The sequence below is a fragment of the Amphiprion ocellaris genome, chromosome 16 (assembly GCF_022539595.1).
Source record: "Amphiprion ocellaris isolate individual 3 ecotype Okinawa chromosome 16, ASM2253959v1, whole genome shotgun sequence".
NCBI lineage: Eukaryota > Metazoa > Chordata > Actinopteri > Pomacentridae > Amphiprion > Amphiprion ocellaris.
Window position 1 is genome coordinate 21180912 of NC_072781.1, and position 20714 is coordinate 21201625.

The 20714-nt window shown below is 39.7% G+C and overlaps 1 protein-coding gene across 1 annotated transcript in view; it reads right to left on the reverse strand.

The window, feature by feature from the left end:
• pcca (propionyl-CoA carboxylase subunit alpha) overlaps positions 1-8462 on the reverse strand; it is a 34735-nt gene extending 26273 nt beyond the window's left edge. The window contains exons 1-4 of the mRNA XM_023296243.3: positions 8382-8462; positions 1668-1745; positions 1095-1142; positions 471-539 (exon numbers count right to left, since the gene is read on the reverse strand). Of these exons, the coding sequence (XP_023152011.2) occupies positions 471-539; positions 1095-1142; positions 1668-1745; positions 8382-8435 (249 nt within the window). The 5' untranslated portion in view covers positions 8436-8462. The remainder of the gene's footprint in view (positions 1-470; positions 540-1094; positions 1143-1667; positions 1746-8381) is intronic.
• Between the last annotated feature and the right edge of the window lie 12252 nt (positions 8463-20714).

Sequence of the window (20714 nt, forward strand, 5' to 3'; positions counted from 1 at the left end):
AATCTGAATTGATAACTTAAATTTTGGATCAAATTGGATGCAAATTTGGCCAATATGTGACTTGATTTTTTGGACATTTTTTTAGACTTGAATGTTTATCTGGTAATGTGAAGATTGAAAAATAAAAGGGAAAATGGATTACTGAAAGAACTGAATTAAGAGGTAAAAAAAACCAATGCAAACTAATTTAGTCCAAAAAAAATCAGCAGCTTTTAAATTTCGAAATGCAGAGTGACAGATTTGCTTCCATGAAGTTTTCTTTAGTCTCCAGTACAGCTTATGAACAGCGGACAACATGGGTTCACTGTAGTAACTCCACTACCAGAATCTCAGCAGTGTGGCTATCTCCTGCGACAAGGAAATATTTCACAACACCCAGACTAAAGCGCCTAGGGCCCGCTGGTAAGTTTCCCAGGAAAAAGGAGTAGACAAGTTTTTTAGTTCCCTCTATTCCATGGAGGGTGACTTACAGCACTGGAGTCCACATCACTATGAACAGCTACAGTCTGGATGCCCATCTTCTTACATGTCTTAATCACCTGATGGAAAAGCACACAAAATTAATACTGATGCTTCACTCTATAGTCAATGTCAAATACACTAGCAGGTAGAATTTGCTATGCGTAAAGGCAGAAATACACAATTAACAAAATTTTGTGGAAAAAGCTGCAATGTTTGTGATCCTGATGGTAACTTTGCAGCCCACAGGCTTTTGCTTACAGGCTCCTCCATCTGTGGTTGTGTGAGGCAGGGATGTCATAATACTGGAAAAACTTCTGCACATACGGTGTTCCAACATATACTCAAAATTATATTTTGACAAAGTTATGGCAATGATGGTAGCCTGCTAACATTATGAGAAGCACTTATGTTAGCGGCCGGCTAATGACATGAGGAAGGAAGATAACACTTGTTGTGAATGCTGATTGTTTTACATTGCTGCAACAGATGCACATCACCTTTTAAGAATTTTGGCATTGACTTGATGTCCCTACTGTGGCGTCAATCTTCAGTGATTGTATTTGATCAATAGTAGTCCAACGACCATTTCAGAAGCATTTCATTTACAGTGCATATTTGTGTGTCAGTCTTACCCTGCAAGCAATTTCTCCTCTATTGGCAATGAGGATTTTGTCAAAAGTCTGCGGAAGGAAACAGTAGACAGATTAGCACCCTTTGTCATCGACTCAGCAAGAACTTTCCTTAATTCCTCTGATTGTCAAAGAACAAGTAGCAACCAAAACGCTTTACCCTTCAGCTCCTTAACAAATCGCACCTCTTCTCTTTAAAAGTATTACATTTGTACAATTTCTTTGCCATCATCCTGTGACTGGTGAATAACTCAAATGTTACGTAAAAAGAAGAAGAAAAAAAGAAGAAGAAAAATAAGGAAAAGAAAAAAATAAAAAGATGAAAAAGAAAAGAAGAAAAGATAAAGAAAAAGAAAAAGAAATGAAGGAAAAGAAAAAAGAAAGAAAAAGAAAAAAGAAAAGATAAAGAAAAAAGATGAAAAGAAAAGGAAAAGAAAAACAGAAAAAGAGAAAAGATAAAGAAAAATAAAAAACAAAAAAGAAAAGACCAAAAAAAGAAAAGAAGACAAAAAGGAGAAGAAAAGAAGAAAAAGAAGACAAAAAGAGAAGCAGAAGAAGAAGAAAGTCATGCATTACCTTTTCATTGGGATTGTAAACAGTAGAATAATGAGCCTTGCTATGCACTGCGCAGCATCTGGAGTGGAGTGAGACATACTGCAAAATACACAGACACACCTTATTAGACAAGTTTCATTTCATTATTATATTCAACTAGGGTTGCTCTAATTGCTGTGTGTAAGGCTGTTGTATCTGATTAGATGTATTACATTTCAACTCATTTCTAAACTAAATAAACTAATAATACTGCAAAACTACCTTTATTTTCATCAGTTATTATTTCCGGTTCCATGTAAAGCAAGTTGGTGAAATAAAAAAATTGTACATGAGTGCAGCATTTATTAACCCTTGTCTGATTTCATTCTGCACTGGAAAGGGTTGAACCACTATGCATGCAGCTTAAACCAGATAATTTGGCATCTGATTTTGATTTAGTTTTCATTTCATTTTTTTGTTGAAAATGTGTACTAGTTTTAGTCATTAGATTTTCATTATTTTTGAGCTTATTTTAGTCAACAAAAATAAAAACAGTCTCGTGTAGTTGTGTGTGACATTTTAGTTATATTTTTAGTATATTTTGATGTGCATTCAAAAAGCATGTGGGTCAACACAATCTTTTTCTATTAGTGCAGAGAGAGAAGCAAAAAAAGGAGAGATGGATAGGTAGCCTATGATTCTACAGAACTGTTCTGCATTCCCTATAAAAGGGTGTTTTCCTTGCCACTGTCGCCTTTTGGCTTGCTCTAGGGGTCAGGCATATGGGTTCTGCAAAGCGTCTTGAGACAATTTGACTGTAACTGGCGCTATATAAATAAAACTGAATTAAATTGAATTGCATTTGCACTTACAGGTATGGATTAAGTGGTGACTTTGATGGCAAGTTGGCTCTAAGTGAACCAAACAATTCTGTCAAAACACATTGTTTAAAAACAAGACATGAGTAAAAGTTTACTCAAAAATCCAGTTTTAATGTATCCTGCCATTTTGTTTTATATTGTATTGCATAATGAAAGGTCAATTAAAAAGGCTCTAACTAATAAAAAGACATTTGTGCAGTGAGTTTGTTAAATTCTTCAAAAATAATAGATTGTTTTTCACTTCATTTTATGTTCATGATTTTATTTTCCTGTTTTTCTAGAGCTTAGGAATGATTGTAGTGAAACCAAAGTGGTTACTTTTAGGGAGTTGATAAAATTGGTGTAAGTGATTTTGATAATGGGCATATATGGTCTCATATATATTGCAGGCCCCTGAATCAAAGGCTGGTCGTGCAGTTATTGTGAAATGAACCATCTTTGCAGTCAGATGTCGCTGCCACCGTTATAAAATCAGAGAGGAGTGGAGAGCAGTAACTTGGAAATGACTGAGTCAGGTGTAGTGTCAATAAACTATGATGCAGTGATAATTTCATACTTGTTCATTGTTTAAAAAACATTTAAACAACCTAAAAAACATTTAAATAATAAAAGCTTTATTGTCAGCTTGGCTGTATTAAAATACACTACATGTAAGCACAGACATTAGGGGAGAAATAAACAGATGAACAGGCATAGAGGCATACACCAACTCGCACTAGAAATGATGTCATTAACATGGTAAATACTCTGACATCATTTAGCAACTTTCTTTTTTATATTTTTTACTACTTACCTACAAAGTAAGTTATTTTTTACTGACCACTTATCACAAAATAAATTAAATGTGCTACTTTGGCTCTGATGCAGGCAGCTCTGCCTCTGTTTGCAGTCACTTTGTAGTCTCCAGAGATGTCCCGCCTACAGTGCTACCTGATTGGCTGTTACTGGATGCCATTGGCTGAGTGGAGCAGCTGCGGTGAATTTGCAGAGCTGTCCTTTAAAGCGGACACAGCAGACACTACTGAAATTGTAACAGACATTGTAGTCTTTCACGAGCATACCTGGTGTTACTGTGATGCAGAAAAGACCTCAAAAATTCACTCACAGGCATTAACACGTGATGTAACTGGAACGTGTTGTGCTGACAGTGATGGGCTACAGCTATTGCTAAAAGATCTGCTGTGCCTCTTAGCCTGTGGCTAATGCTAACTGGAGTGCTGTAGCATCTTTCTACAGCAAGAACTTCAACAATCTGTTCTGTCGCATGACTCTAGCAGAGACACAACCTGCAGAAATGGTAGAAGAAGCACAGCCACACTATATTGCCAAAAGTATTCGTTCACCCATCCAAATAATCTGAATCAGGTGTTCCAATAACTTCCATGGCTACAGGTGTATTAAATCAAGCACCTAGGCATGCAGACTGCTTTTACAAACATTTGTGAAAGAATGGGTCACTCTCAGGAGCTCAGTTCAGTGAATTCCAGCGTGGAACTGTGATAGGATGCCACCTATGCAACAAATCCAGTCGTGACATTTCCTCGCTCCTAAATATGCCTCAGTCAACTGTCAGCTGTATTATCAGAAAGTGGAAGTGTGTGGGAACGACAGCGACTCAGCCACCAAGTGGTAGGCCATGTAAACTGACAGAGCGGGGTCAGCGGATGCTGAGGCGCATAGTGCCAAGAGGTGGCCAACTTTCTGCAGAGTCAATCGCAACAGACCTTCAAACTTCATGTGGCCTTCAGATTAGCTCAAGAACAGTGCTTCAGCAGAGAGCTTCATGGAATGGGTTTCCATAGCCGAGCAGCTGCATCCAAGCCATACATCACCAAGTGCAATGCAATGCGTGGGATGCAGTGATGTAAAGCACGCTGCCACTGGACTCTAGAGCAGTGGAGACGCCTTCTCTGGAGTGACGAATCATGCTTCTACATCTGGCAATCTGATGGACGAGTCTGGGTTTGGCGGTTGCCAGGAGAACGATACTTGGACTGCACTGTGCCAAGTGTAAAGTTTGGCGGAGAGGGGATTATGGTGTGGGGTTGTTTTTCAGGAGCTGGGCTTGGCCCCTTAGTTCCAGTGAAAGAAACTCTGAATGCTTCAGCATACCAAGACATTTTGGACAATTCCATGCTCCCAACTTTGTGGGAACAGTTTGGAGCTGGCCCCTTCCTCTTCCAATATGACTGTGCACCAGTGCACAAAGCAAGGTCCATAAAGACATGGATGACAGAGTCTGGTGTGGATGAACTTGACTGGCCTGCACAGAGTCCTGACCTCAACCCCATAGAACACCTTTGGGATGAATCAGAGCGGAGACTGAGAGCCAGGCCTTCTGGTCCAACATCAGTGTGTGACCTCACAAATGCACTTCTGGAAGAATGGTGAAAAATTCCCATAAACACACTCCTAAACCTTGTGGACAGCCTTCCCAGAAGAGTTGAAGCTGTTATAGCTGCAAAGGGTGGACCGACGTCATATTGAACCCTATGGATTAGGAATGGGATGTCACTTACGTTCATATGCGAGTCAAGGCAGGTGAGCGAATACTTTTGGCAATATAGTGTATCTCCTAACCAGGACATTAGCTGCTGTCACAGAGGCTAAGGCTATGCTAACGGCTAGCCACACATTACCTCGAAACACTGTCTGGAAAACCATAAGAAACAATGCTTTAAGATATGTGGGGAAAAAGTCACACAAAAGACAAAGAAAACAGACAAGAACACCAGACAGAATTGCAGGAGACAGTTTTTGATCTCAATCAGTTGATCTCATAGTAAACAGGAGAACACTATCATTTACACTCAAACATCACACCTGTTTCTATTGTACACTCATTTACACTAATCCTTACTAATGAAGAAACTTAGCTCTAAATGACAGGTGTCCTGCTGTCGCATACCGTTAACAAAAAACTCTACGTATGAAAAACATATCGATCATCCCTATTCTATTACAGCCAGACAGTCACATTGCCTCTCAGATCAGACAGAAAAATGTCCATGGGTCCAGTGGTTTCTGAAAAGCTGTCTTTAACTTTACCCTTTTTACAGGATACAGCAGTTAGTTACACATTGGGTACCATGTCAGTGTTAAGTGTGCCGAACACAGTGGTTGAACATAGCACAGGATTTCTGGAGAAATTATAGCTTTCCACTGTGTTTGGGCATCATTGATGGAAATCATGTAGCTATGAAATCAAAGCACCTCTCAAATCCAGCTGCAACAACTTCAATTCTAACTCTTAATGATAAATTAAAAAGATGTGAATGACAGAGATCCCTGCGCAGTCTTCCCACAAATTAAGAATTTGCTTCAAGCACCATTTGTCTTTTTGGTGCATGCACAGTTGACACTCTTTTAGTTTTAAAAGTCTGTAAAGTCAGAAATTTTGGTCTCCGATTGCTGCACAATACATGTCAGTTAGAGTTCTGTCCAATTTGATCCCAATATGCTTTATTGGGATCGCCAGTTACACTGGCAATAGAGCCAGGTGCTACAGTGTTCTCCAGCTACTACGTACATGGCCTTAGGACATGATGGGAAATGGCTGACTGTTTTAGATGCTGACTCTACATGATTGTGGTTCAAAGAAAGATTTTAATTTTGTTGAATTGGAGAGATTTCGTCTGATTTTGAGGATTTATTCTGTTGACAAAAAAATTGGTGTGCATTCACAAAGGCGCAATACATTTTATTAATATCACTGTTCTTGTCAACTGCATATTAACATTGGACTAATGTAGCTCTTTAAGTTCTTTAGCAGCACCAAATCTTCTGGCAAGTGGGGTGTTATGATTCTTAAAATCAATAATGATTTGTTTGTTCTTCATTAGTGTTTTTACTTTGTGTAGTTTGACAGGACTGATCAGGTCAACTGATTTACATTGTGCAGCTAACAGATAAAACGCTAATTTACATGAGAGTTTGTGCAAAAGAGGGCCTGGAGAGATCATAGATTTGCCTGGCTACACTCTCATAACTTAAAGTATGGAGATGGTGTGAAGACTACTGTATGTGTCGAATGAGCCTTAATAACCTTGACACCTGACTTTGAACACTGCTCCTTGCTGCTGCCGCCTGCTCCATTTTCTAGTCGACGGGCAGTTAATCTTAACCAAGCCTATATCTAAAGAGTAATCTTTCACATAGTCCCCACCTGCATGTCAGAAAATGTATTGTAGATTAGTTGTAGTACCTGGTTGTACCACCAGGTGGAGCACCTTACTGCTGACTATTGTGACTGGAGGCAGTGACTGGGACTACAGGTATTACATGTTGGCAACTCATTGTGAGGTTTAGCTATCAACAGGCCACCATGATAAAGACTTCTGTCACACTTTATGTATAATCAACTATCCATATGTGACAAAGTGTCATACTACATCCATAAACTTGTGTCAGTAAAACCATTTCCAAATGTTGTTCCAGTCTGCCAGATCCTTTAAAACAATATATTCCTCTATTACAGTCAAACGAAAATTATTATAGATGCAGTGGACACTTTAATCTACTGTCACAGATGGCTGCCTTATTACTCTGCCAAGGAACGCAGTGGAGTTATGGGCAATCGGCATTGGTTTGCCTGTTTGTCTGTTTGCAACATTACTCAAAAACAGATCAACAGCTTTGGATGAAATTTTCAGGGAAGGTCAGAAATGACACAAGGACCAAGTGATTAGATTTTGCCAGTGATGCGGCTTATAGTCTGGATCCACGGATTTGTTAAAGATTTCTGTATTGCGAGATAGCATCACGGTATCTAACTATGACTACAAGTGAACACTACTTCAGCTGCCTGCTGACGATCACGATTGTGATCCTACTACAAATCGACCGCTGCGGACTTATCCATCGGAAATGATACAAGGAACAATTGTTTAAATTGTGGGGATGTTTCTGAGTCCCATCGATTCTGCTACATATTTAGGTCACGTGATTCAGTATCCGGACATAACATACACATGCATAACACACACCTGTGCTCAACACAAGGTCATATTGTTTGTGGTGACAAATGACCAAATGTTTCCGTATACGTACTTTTGTAACACATTTAAAAAATCTAAATGTTTAGCTTTAAAATGAACAAGTGGTATGAGAAAATAATGTAACTAAAACAAATTAAAGTTCATCAAGGGAAAAAAATTGACAAATCAATACTGTTTTGTTTGTACTTCATTAATGTTTTTACTTTGTGTAGTGTGACAGGACTGGTCAGGTCAACTGATTTACATTGGGCAGCTAACATATAAAATGCTAATTTACACGAGAGGTCGTGCTACAGAGATCATAGATTCCCCTGGTTATACTATCATTACATAAAGTATCAGAGATGGCATGAAAACTAATGGATGTGTCGAATGAGAACTTCATAAACTTGACACCTGACTTACTGCTCCTTGCTCCGGCAGTTTCATAGGCAACGGGCAGTTCACTTTATCCGAGCCTACATACAGAAAGTAATGTTTGACACAGTCCCTTAACCAGACTGATGTCTCCGGAGAAGTCAAAGACAGTTAGGATTCCGAGGACAATACCTGTCTGACTGAATAAAACACGGTCGACTGAAGTGAGCACATCTTTCCTGCTCGTCTAGAGGACAACCAGTGACCGCAACGTCGAGGTGGAAGTTGATTTAAGCTTTCACATGAAACCACAATATTTACATGTCAAGTTTTTTTTTGGCAAACAGATCGTTTTTGTAAGTTCTTCCCACGTGACAGAAATTCTTCGCGTTATCTTTTCATGAGGTTAGTCGGGAAAGTTCAGGATTGTCCTGCGTGTCTTTAGCAGGTTACTGGCAGTGCTACCCGTCTGTTGCTGTGCTGTTAGGAAAATACAAATGCGTGTGTTATGATTAGCTCACCTTCACAGTAAACAGCAGCCTGCTGAGCGGCGGAGACAAACTGTGCGCCGCCATGTTTCCCCACTCTGACGATCATCCAGCGGTGACGTCATGACGCCTTAGCTTTATGGAAAGCGGATTGGTCAACAAAGAGGCGTCACCTCCATTCATTTTTCCCCACAGCTGGCGGAAATTTAACGACCTAACTTGCTGTTTCTTTTAGGTCACAAGTCAAGATTGGATTTGGATTGGATTTTAGAAGAAAAATTCCTTATGTTTTTGTAGTCATGTAGTGCTGATTTGTACAAGTAAATCTTACCAGACTTATAACAATTCTAATTAAAAATAAACTGTAAATGACAGTCTTTATTGTGTTTTCTTTTTTAATTTATCTTATCTCTTTACCTATCCTTGCTGCTATGTTGGTGAATGGTGGAACACTGAGTACTTTTTGTCTTTTGTCTTGTTACTCGAGCAAGTACCTGCCTGTCAGGTACGCTGTCTGTTTTGTAATAGAATGCCCCAAATGCACTAATTTTTTCTGCAAAAGAAATCTACCCACGGTGTGAATAAAGTAAGCTTGTACCTTTATTTTTTATAAAGTTTATTTTTTTAAAAATCACATGGCCATGTACGTTTTAATTTTTATGGTTGCACCTTTTCTTCTACTCACTCTCAAATCCAAAATAAATCCACAGTGATTGTTCAGTGTGAAAGTGCAGTAGAAGTTTCAAGTAGTGGCAGCTGTTTTGCTTAGAAAAAGCAACCTAGTTATTATTATTTATACACATGAACTTTTTAGTGCAAAAGTCTTTTTTTAGTCCCCTTTAAGACATGCACTCATTTCCATTAATCTAACAGCAGCTCAATGTGCCAACTTTATGTCTGAAAAATTGTACCTTAAAGTCTTTCTGACTAGTATAGTCATTGTTGTAAAACTAATAGCTCTAGTACAGTCTTGGCTCTTTGATTCACGTTTAGCAGTGTAGAATGATTTCACTGAACAGAGGAATTTGGGTGTTTTTTAGCTTATCATTTCCTACAATAAAAAAGCTACTAGCAACACACACCTGATTATTTCCACATATCTAATGTTGGACTGCTTGTTGTCTTGGCTGGTTAGTTACTGGGTGATATATTTCTTCACTAACATGAACGTATGCATTGTAGTCCTAATACCACTGCTTCAAAAGAAAGGCAAGGACCAAATTAACTTTTTTAACTACAGACTGATAACTCTGATAAACAGACAAAAAGATACAGTACAATTTGCTAGCAGCATTGATAAACCTACATCTACCAGTTTGGTTTTATGAAGTGCGCCTGTACATCTGATAATCTGACATGTTTACATAGTTAGGGATTCAGACACACATGCCTACAGAATATAGTAAAAGACAGTCACCAAAAAAGAAGTTGAATGTGATCATGCAATTTTGACTAAGCTGTCTGCTTCTTTATAGACTTGAATATCTGCAGTAAAGATGAACATTCTGCCCCACTTTAAGTTTCCAAGTATGATGATTCTTCCCTCTTCTCCTGTGGGCTGTGCTGATAAACTAGTACATGGATATAAACCTATCAGGCATAACATTATGACCACCTGCCTAATATTGTGTTGGTCCCTCTTTATGCTGCTAAAATTCCTCTGACCCAGTGGGGCATGAACACAGGACCTCTGGGGATGTCCTGATGGTGGCAGTGAATTCTGTGGGTTGCAGGGTGGGACCTACCTAGATCAGGCTTATCCTGGCACATCCCACAGATGCTCAATAAGATTTGGATCTGGGGAGTGTGGAACCCCGGTCAGCGTCAGTAGTATCATGTAACATAATGACAGTTCTATGTGAAATGGAATGTATATTATTTTTCAGTTTGTGGTTGCATGTGGGTCATTATGCCTCAATTCACTTAAATGCCCCACGCCCGACCCTCTTCAATTTGACAGATTTTTATAAAGTGGTGAATAATGATTGAGTTGATGATGCGTTAAATCTGGGCTCAAGGGTAACATTAGCTTTTCAGTTCAAAATTCTTAAGGTGGTGTAGGGTTATGCCCATTTTTGCATTGCTTCCTTTTTTCCATTTTGTCTGCAGAGCAATGTTTGAAGTGTTTGAGAAATAATGTAGCTGAAGTCCTGCAGGCTCATTGATATGTGCATATGACCTTCAATAGGTGAGTACATAGTAAATGAATATATTTATAGCAACTGCTTAAGAGTTTACCCTCAAGCATCTCTTTTAAAAAGTAGTAGGACACTACACATACTGAATATGGATGTCCAAAGTGACTGAAAATGACATTATATCCCTGTATTATTTTTTTTTCTTGATTATATTTGAAAAAGCATGTTTAAACTCGAGAACTCTGTTCTACTAGGACTACACTCTTAAGCAATATTACTTTTGTGGCACAGCTTGTAGTACCTGCTTGATCAGAAAAATATTGTTTTTATTTTTGTGACCAAGAATTTTATATTAAAAGTATTCTCTGTGGGGGGATCGAAGATGGCGTCGTAGTGGGAGCACTGTGCTTCATTGAGCTCCGGTGATATTGGTCAACTAATCCGACTATTCACTTATTAGCTTGGCGGACGAGTCATATTCTAAGTGGGGTTCACTTTATAATGACCCGTGACAATTACTTTTCGAAACTACCAGATGACATGACTATAGCTGGGAAAAGATCTACCAGGACGGCTAACGCAAAGGAACAGACCGAGCAGGCTAGCTCGGTGGGGACGGCTACACGTGACGAGGCCGGTACCAGCGGGAGCGATAGCATCGACACGAATACTCTCCAAGCAATGGACAGAATAACCTAAAACATCACGAAGGTTATTGATGCTAAAGTTGACACTGTACTTGCAGCTATAAGGGACCAAACAACCCAAATACTAGTGCTGGGAGTGTGGCTGGGCGAGGCGGAGGACCTCATTGCTAGCGTGGAGACCACAACAGAGTCCCTGCAGGCTAAAGTGATACACCTGGAAAAGCAAGTGAGTGTTTTGTCTGAACACAATCTGGATAATCGTGAGTGCAGGTGCAATATACACTACATTGCCAAAAGTATTCGCTCGCCCATCCAAATAATCAGAATCAGGTGTTCCAATTACTTCCATGGCCACAGGTGTATAAAATCAAGCACCTAGGCATGCAGACTGCTTTTACAAACATTTGTGAAAGAATGGGTCACTCTCAGGAGCTCAGTGAATTCCAGCGTGGAACTGTGATAGGATGCCACCTGTGCAACAAATCCAGTCGTGACATTTCCTCGCTCCTAAATATTCCACAGTCAACTGTCAACTGTATTATAAGAAAGTGGAAGTGTGTGGGAACGACAGCAACTCAGCCACCAAGTGGTAGGCCACGTAAACTGACGGAGCGCGGTCAGCGGATGCTGAGGCGCATAGTGCCAAGAGGTCGCCAACTTTCTGCAGAGTCAGTTGCAACAGACCTTCAAACTTCATGTGGCCTTCAGATTAGCTCAAGAACAGTGCTTCAGCAGAGAGCTTCATGGAATGGGTTTCCATGGCCGAGCAGCTGCATCCAAGCCATACATCACCAAGTGCGATGCAAAGCGTGGGATGCAGTGGTGTAAAGCAGGCCGCCACTGGACTCTAGAGCAGTGGAGACGCCTTCTCTGGAGTGACGAATCATGCTTCTCCATCTGTCAATCTCATGGAGAAGCGCGAGTCTGGGTTTGGCAGTTGCCAGGAGAACGATACTTGTTGGACTGCATTGTGCCAAGTGTAAAGTTTGGTGGAGGGGGGATTATGGTGTGGGGTTGTTTTTCAGGAGCTGGGCTTGGCCCCTTAGTTCCAGTGAAAGGAACTCTGAATGCTTCAACATACCAAGACATTTTGGACAATTCCATGCTCCCAACTTTGTGGGAACAGTTTGGAGCTGGCCCCTTCCTCTTCCAACATGACTGTGCACCAGTGCACAAAGCAAGGTCCATAAAGACATGGATGACAGAATCTGGTGTGGATGAACTTGACTGGCCTGCACAGAGTCCTGACCTCAACCCGACAGAACACCTTTGGGATGAATTAGAGTGGAGACTGAGAGCCAGACCTTCTCGTCCAACATTGGTGTGTGACCTCACAAATGTGCTTCTGGAAGAATGGTGAAAAATTCCCATAAACACACTCCTAAACCTTGTGGACAGCCTTCCCAGAAGAGTTGAAGCTGTTATAGCTGCAAAGGGTGAACCGACGTCATATTGAACCCTATGGATTAAGAATGGGATGTCACTTACGTTCATATGCCAGTCAAGGCAGGTGAGCGAATACTTTTGGCAATATAGTGTACGAGGGGTTCATAATCCTATAAAATCTAGGAAAGTACTTACCTTCTTGAAAAAAGAAAATATAGATATTGCGCTAGTGCAAGAAACGCACCTTAATGATCTAGAACATTTGAAGCTACAACAGGGAGTTTTTGGGCAGGTGTTTTTCTCATCATTCACTACCAGAAGTAGGGGCGTTGCAACATTAATAAAACAAACTCTGCCCTCAAAGGTGGTGGATTGTATTAAGGATAAAAATGGTCGCTACGTTATAATTAAAGGGAACTTACAAGAACAAGATATTGTTATAATGAACGTGTACTACCCACCAGCCCACCCATTAGATTTCCTTACTGACATGTTCCTGGACCTTACAGTAATGACTGCTAACCAGTAATTGTGGGGGGTGATTGGAATTGTATGTTGAATCAGCGGGTGCTGGTTGATAGATTCCCTCATAGCTCACTGGCTCCTTCTCCCTAAGCAAATGTCCATCCATCCATCCATTATCTATACACCGCAGGTGTCTGTCGCAGGGCCACATACAGAGACAAACAATCACTCTCACATTCACACCTATGGGCAATTTAGAATGATCAATTAACCTCAGCATATTTTTTGGACTGTGGGAGGAAGCCGGAGTACCCGGAGAAAACCCACGCATGCACAGGGAGAACATGCAAACTCCATGCAGAAAGATCCCGGGAAAGCCGGGACGCAAACCAGGGATCTTCTTGCTGCAAGGCGAAAGTGCTAACCATTACACCACTCTGCAGCCCCCTAAGCAAATGTCCTCCATGCAATCTGTCAAGATTTTGGATTTGATTATGTGTGGAGGCACCTCCATCCCTTTAACAAAGAGTACACTTTTTTTTCTGCTCCCCATGGGTGTCAAACCAGAATTGATTATTTTTTCTTGCCCAAAACTGATTTACACTCAGTTCTGTCCTGTAGTATAGGCAGCATAATCATTTCTGACCACGCCAATGTGGTTATGGACATAAAACTTAAAGATCCAGTAAGACAAGTATGACAGTGGCGACTCGATAACCGTATTCTTAAAGACAATACTTTTATATCTTATTTTTCCACTGAATTTAAGTCATTTTTATCCATTAATTTGCAATCAAGAGATAATCCTTCACTTCTATGGGGAAACTTGCAAAGCTTATGCAAGAGGCCTGATCATATCTTATATTGCCACTAAGAGACATCTGAAAACGGAGAAACAGAAATCTTTAGAGAGTAAGCTATCAGATAAAGAAAAAGCTTACCGGTATATCAGTTCCCTGTCGCCTATCTTATGGAAAGAAATATCTGCTCTCAGGTCGACTATAAACTGTGTCCTTACTGAAGATGCAGGGAAAAGAATTAGGTGTACTAAACAAAGATTTTATGAACCTGGAGATAAACCAGGAAAATGTCTTGCATACCTTGCTAAGAAAAGAGCAGAGTCACAGGCCATAGCAGCTATAGCTGATTCTAAAGCTAATAGGATATACGATATTGGATTGATAAATGACCGCTTTAAGGAATTTTATGCAAATCTGTACTCATCTGATCAGACAAATGGTGCACCCCAAATAATGGAAGATTTCTCTTCTCAATGGCCCAGTTACAAGAGAAGAAATAACCAATGCCATTAAGAGCTTACACAATGGGAAATCGCCAGGACCAGAGAGATTCTGCAGTGAATTTTATAAAGAATATCAGGATCTGCTTATAGAACCATTACTTCAAATGTTTAATCATGCTTTTTTTTTTTTTTTTTTTTTTTTACCATGGAACCGCCACAGACCCTTAGGGAGGCTAGCATAACGCTCATACTGAAAAAAGGAAAGTGTTCCGAATCTCTTTCCTCCTATAGACCGATAGCTCTATTAAATGTGTCATGTCTAACCCTAACCCTAACCCTCCCTCCTCTGTGCTACACCCTGGACCAGCTGACTGTCCTGGCCGATTGGACTCAGCTGCGCTCTCACCGCAGCTGAGCCCAATCAGCGATCAGCGGCAGTTAAAGCCTGACTCGCTCCACCAGTCTGTGCTGGATCATTGTTCCTGCTGGCTCCCCACCAGCCGCTCTGCCCAGGTCTGCCTCGGCTCCGGACTCCCCCCTGCCTGCCCAGTCCTGCCCGGCTCGTTCCCGGACCTTCCCCCCTCTGTCCTCGCTTCGGCTCCCCGTCGCTGCACTCCTGCAGCTGCCTTGTCTCTGCTGCACTCCTGCAGCTGCCTTGTCTCTGCTGCACTCCTGCAGCCGCCTATCTCTGCTGCACGTTGGCAGCCCGGGCGTGCGCCGCCATAAGACTGCCGGTTTTAAGTCCTGTCTGCGCCCTCCCTGTTTGGGCCTGCTGTGTGTGAGTCTAGCCGTTTCGTTTTGAGTTTAGGTTTTAGCCTCAGTAGTGGCTTGTTTCTTTACAGTTCTATCTTGTTTTAGTGCCCTGTTTGGTTTTAGTTAAATTTGCTTATTTTTGAATGGAGTTTGGTTGCTTTGGTTTGTTCAGTCGGTGCCTTGTGTTTCCTTTGAATAAAAGTCCCTTGGTTTAAGAATCGGTTTTGCCTCCTGTGTGCCTGCACTCTGGGTTCTACCTTCCCGAGCCCCTTGACAAAATGTGGACCGAAAACTGCTTTATAAAATCCTGGCAACTCGATTAGAGGACCTCTTGCCAATACTAATCAAAGAGGATCAAACTGGATTTATAAAAAGACAGAAACTCAACAATTAACATGCGTCGTCTCCTTAATGTTATCCAGCATTTCCAAAACAAGTCTAGAGATGGTCTGCTGCTTTCCCTGGATGCAGAGAAAGCATTTGACCGAGATGCGTGGTCCTTTTTGTTTTACACATTAGAAAAATTTGGTCTTGGTAACAATTTTGTGAAATGGGTCAAAATTATATATAATGGTCCACAAGCAGCAGTTATGACTAATGGGTTGCGATCAAAATACTTTTCTATATATAGAGGAACCAGGCAGGGCTGCCCTTTATCACCACTTTTGTTTGTAATGATTATTGAACCACTGGCTGAGGCTATTAGAATGATGCCTTCTATATCGTTTACAGATTGGCAATATATGTCATAAAATAACATATGCTGACGATGTGTTAGTGTTCTTATCTAATCCAGTTGTGTCAGTCCCATCTCTCATTAGGATCATTGATCTGTTTAGTAAATTTTCTGGATATAAGATTAATTTTAACTCGTGGTGGACGCGATTAAAAAAATTTAATCTAATTAATTACAGGCTTTGTAATTAATTAATCGCAATAATTGCAGTTCTGTCAAATAGCAATATTTGACACAATAAGTGAAGTTTTTCAATTCAAATAAAATTGTGGTTGACAGTTGAATCAATGAATAGATATATACGTGTTTATAATTTAAAATTTATTTTAAAAAAGGAAAATGGGACATATAGAAAAAGTGATTTTGATGACTTAAAGCCTGAATTTAGTTGTTTTTTCTACTGTATGGCACATAAAATCAGCATAAGTAGTTCAAGGAGCTTCAGAAAGTTGAAAATCCAGAGATTCATTCTGTTTTCCTCCTTTCTGGGTCTGATAAATGGTGTAATTTTTATGGTTCTTTTTTTATAGGAATATTAATTTTTATTTATGTAATTTTTTATAAACAAAAATTTTATAATTAAGTTATTAAAAGAGATATTTTTGTTGTTTAGGTTATTCCTTCTCCAAGGAGGCAGAGCCTCGATAGAGTAAAAACTTAAACCACAAAAATGTTTCATTTCTATTTATCTGCATTTTTCATCTGCTACATTCACAGATTACTGCAAATCTAAGTGCAATTATAGCGATTTTATTCAACATTTTAAGACTTTCTGTAAACTCAAGCACTGTCTAGAAAAGTGGTCTATTATGGGATGGCTACACCGTTAGCCGTTAGCATGACTCGTAGCTAACGTTAGCTCTGGTGCTAACAGCAACATGTTTTACATTGAGGTGATACCGTCGGCTTGAAGTGCTGCAGTGATCAGAAAACTCTTTGTTGTACAATTTGCACACAACCAGGCTTTTATCCAAGCAGCCATCAGGAAGAATTTTAAAAGAAAACTTTCTGCCTAACAAGCTCAATCTCACCTTCCCTCACTGTTCACCAGTGCTTGACTTCACTCAGTGCTTCCTGTGTTTCTTCTTCACGGCTACAGATTTTAGGTTCATTACCGCCACCTACTGGGCTGGAGTGTTCATCAGAGTTACCAGTGTGCCAGAAATGAGGGAACTGAGGAGGGTGCAATTAATCGCGTTATTACTTTAACGCATTATTTCCGCTGTAATTAATTAATCTAAATTAACGCGTTAAAGTCCCAGCCCTAATTTTAACAAATCAGAGGCTATGTCTCTTGGTAGTCTAACTGCTATGCCTAATACTTTGCCATCCTTCCCTTTAAGTGGTCTCCTCTAGGTTTTATGTACTTGGGTATCTTTGTTACTCCTTCGTTTGATCAGCTTTATAAAGCTAACTTTCTTCCACGATTTGATGAGAGGTGATCTAGAGAGATGGAATGCACTCCCTGTCTTGTGGCTAGGGAGAATAGCGTTGATAAAAATGAATGTGCTACCGAGGCTACTTTATCCCATTCAAATGGTTCCAATATTATTTTAGAAAAGGGTACCAAAAGATCTAAGTGGCTGGTTAAGTTCATTCATATGGAACAAAAGTAAACCTAGACTAAAAATGGCAACACTGCAACTTCCAAGTTCTATGGGTGGCCTGGACCTGCCAAATTTCAAAATATACCAGCTGTGTGCTCACTTGAGAGTCATATCCGAGTGGGTAAAGGATGAAACATCCTCTGTCTGGTTAGACATTGAATCGTCATTATCAAAGTACAGACTACAGGATCTACTATTTTTTGTAGATTTCAAGAGCATTAGGAATAGTTGCGATAACCCACTAACAATAAATGCCCTGAAAGCATGGCAATCAATCCGCCGTCTGGAAGGAAGGCTCAAGTTAACTTCTAGGTTCACACCACTACTTAACAATATATAATTCTTGCCAGGGATGTCAGATGCCAACTTCCATTAGTGGGGAAATAAAGGCATAACCAAACTGGCAGATTTCTTTTCAAATAATAATCTAATGTCATTTGAGCAACTAATGAAGAAGTATAGGCTCCAAAAAATTGATTTTTTTTCATTTCCTACAAGTAAGACATATTACAAAGAGTACAACCCTTGTAGACCACCTGGAGGTCTCTGTTATTGAAAAAATGCTATTTCAACAGTCTGGGAAGGGATCTCTCAGCTTGTTCTATAATGTAATGTGTGATTTGTCACCTGCTAATACACACATGATTAAGAGTGTATGGGAGAAAGAATTATCAGAGACATGGGAGGATATTTGGAGTTATGCCAAAAAGATATCTATTTGTACTCGAGCTAAGCAATCAAGTTTAAAATCTTACATAGACTGCATATATCCCCAAATCGCAGACATTTCTTTGATTCTTCACTTTCTCCTTTGTGTCTCAAATGTAAAATTGAAATAGGCACCTTAACCTACTGCCTGTGGTCATGTTACAAATTACAAAAATACTGGTCTGATATACTTTGTCAAATGCAAGATATTCGACAGAGATTTAGACATGGATCCAGTGTCTTTGATTTTGGGGCTTCCAAATAGGAATGTAACTACTGTAGCTGGCAGAAGGTTATATAATATCCTTACTTTTGCTGCTAGGAAAGTGGTACTGTTGCAATGGACAAGTGACAAGGCCCCTGGTCTTAAGATCTGGCACAATGTTGGTTTTTGAACTACTTCCTTTGGAATGTCTTACAAATGTGGTACACAGCAAAACAGATCAATTCTATAAAGTTTGGCAGCTGTACTTAGACTATCTTGGACCGGAGGTTTCATCTATAGCCATACAAGGAATCACCTGACTTGTAATGCTTTATGAGCAGAAATAATTATTTGTGTGTAGGAGTGGTCTGTTTCTTGGGACCTCTTATTTATGCATCTGTGTATGGATATAAGCAGATGTATGTATGTGGAAGTATATGCATATGCTGTACATATTGTTAAGCTGAGCTGTCTGTGTGGTTTTTTTTTTTTTTTTTGTTAAATGATGTTTGTGTTTTCATTTGTGTTATTGTGTTAAAACTTGAAAACCTAATAAACATATTGTGAGAAAAAAGTATTCTCTGTGTTTTGCTTTCGATCATTGTGACATGCATTTATATATGGTTCACAAAATATCACTAGTGCCCTTCTCCATTATCAATTTAAATGTGTGCTCAAAGATGGGACGTTGCATTGGGGAATCTGTTTTTTCATATTTGTTTGCCCAGTGCAGTTTCAGAATCAATGGCTTGATAAAAAATAAGAGAAAATGTCAGGCTTTTATCTTGAATAGTTCCTGAGACAGTGTCATTCAAACATAGCATCAAATTTCAATGTGCAAAAAAAAAAGTGCTGAATGTGTGTTGTCGGGCAATTTAAAAAAAAAGTTCTCTTGAAAAATATTGTATATATCGATCTAAAATTTCACAAATATCTTTGTAAATATCCATATTTACGCTTTCAGTTTCAGGCAAATTGAGGAGAAATACTTCTAAAAATCTGATGATGGCCTTCCAGCAAACAGTAAGAACCGACACCTAAAAGAGGAGGAGACAAGACTACAGATGCATACAGGGACTAATATGATGACAAAGTATAGGTGAAACTAGTAAGGTCAGAGCAGACAATCACAAAGAAAGTAAAAGTAAGAGGGACACAAAGTCAATGATTAACAGAAAAAAAGAAGAAGCGACAGAAGCCCCAAACTATGACATGAATATGCAAATTGTGCTGATAAATATGACCCCAACATTAACTTCCTATTCCCAACTTTTGGTTGGCTAAGAAAGATCAACAACTCTAACCACAATGTCATATAGTGACCAATTCTCAGTTTTTAAAATATACCTTGTGAAAGGGCATTAAGACTTCCTAGTTAAAACCTAAAATCACTTTTTGATTTGTGAAGGAAGAACAAATGTGGTCTTCTTTTGTTTTTATGAATAAAAGTAGGTTTTTAAATAGCCCTAGCTCTAAAGCTGTTTATCTCATTTATTTTCGCTATTCTGACGTCATCTGTTCCCCAAGCATAATGTCAACCACTGGCAACTTTAAACAAAAGAAGAAGAAAACAGGCCAAAATTATTTTTCCAGGATGATCAATATCGTAATTCAGTTTGACTTTGTAGGTATTCATTTAATTAATTTTAAACTCTTAAACTTTGGTCACTGTGTTTCAAAGTAGCGATACATGTATCTTTATGTTGACATACACACACTCAAAGCTGAGACGTGGGACTGTACTGTCATATCCATTGTTTTATTTCAAGTTGAATGTGCAGAAACTCAGAGCCTGAAGAATAAATATGTGTAACTGTCCAAATACTTGTGTCCCGTGCCTTTTTCTTGGTTAAACAGATGGACAGAGGCTGTCACAGGTCATTGGGTTTGGTAAGTGACATTAGTCAATCTGGTGTTGGGAAACCTGGATTGAAGATCGTCTGTTAGTGAAAAATGGGTATCAAAATCTCTGCAAGGCAGTCCACACTAACTTTATGAGCACCTTTTTGGGATCAATTGGAGCAGATAGTAAATATTTAATATATACCCCAGTCAGGCATAACATTATGACCACCAACAGGTGAAGTGAATAACACTGATTATCTCTTCATCATGGCACCTGTTAGTGGGTTGGACATATTAGGCAGCAAGTGAATATTTTGTCCTCAAAGTTGATGTGTTAGAAGCAGGAGAAATGGTCGAGCGTAAGGATATGAGCAAGTTTGACAAGGAGCAAATTGTGATGGCTAGAAAACTGGGTCAGAGCATCTCCAGAACTGCAGCTCTTGTGGGGTGTTCCTGGTCTGCAGTGGTCAGCATCTATCAAAAGTGGTCCAAGGAAGGAACAGTGGTGAACTGGCGACAGGGTCATGGGTGGCCAAGGTGCACTGATGCATGTGGGGAGTGAAGGCTGGTCCGTGTGGTTTGATCCAACAGACCAGTTACTGTTGCTCAGATTGCTGAAGAAGTGAATGCTGG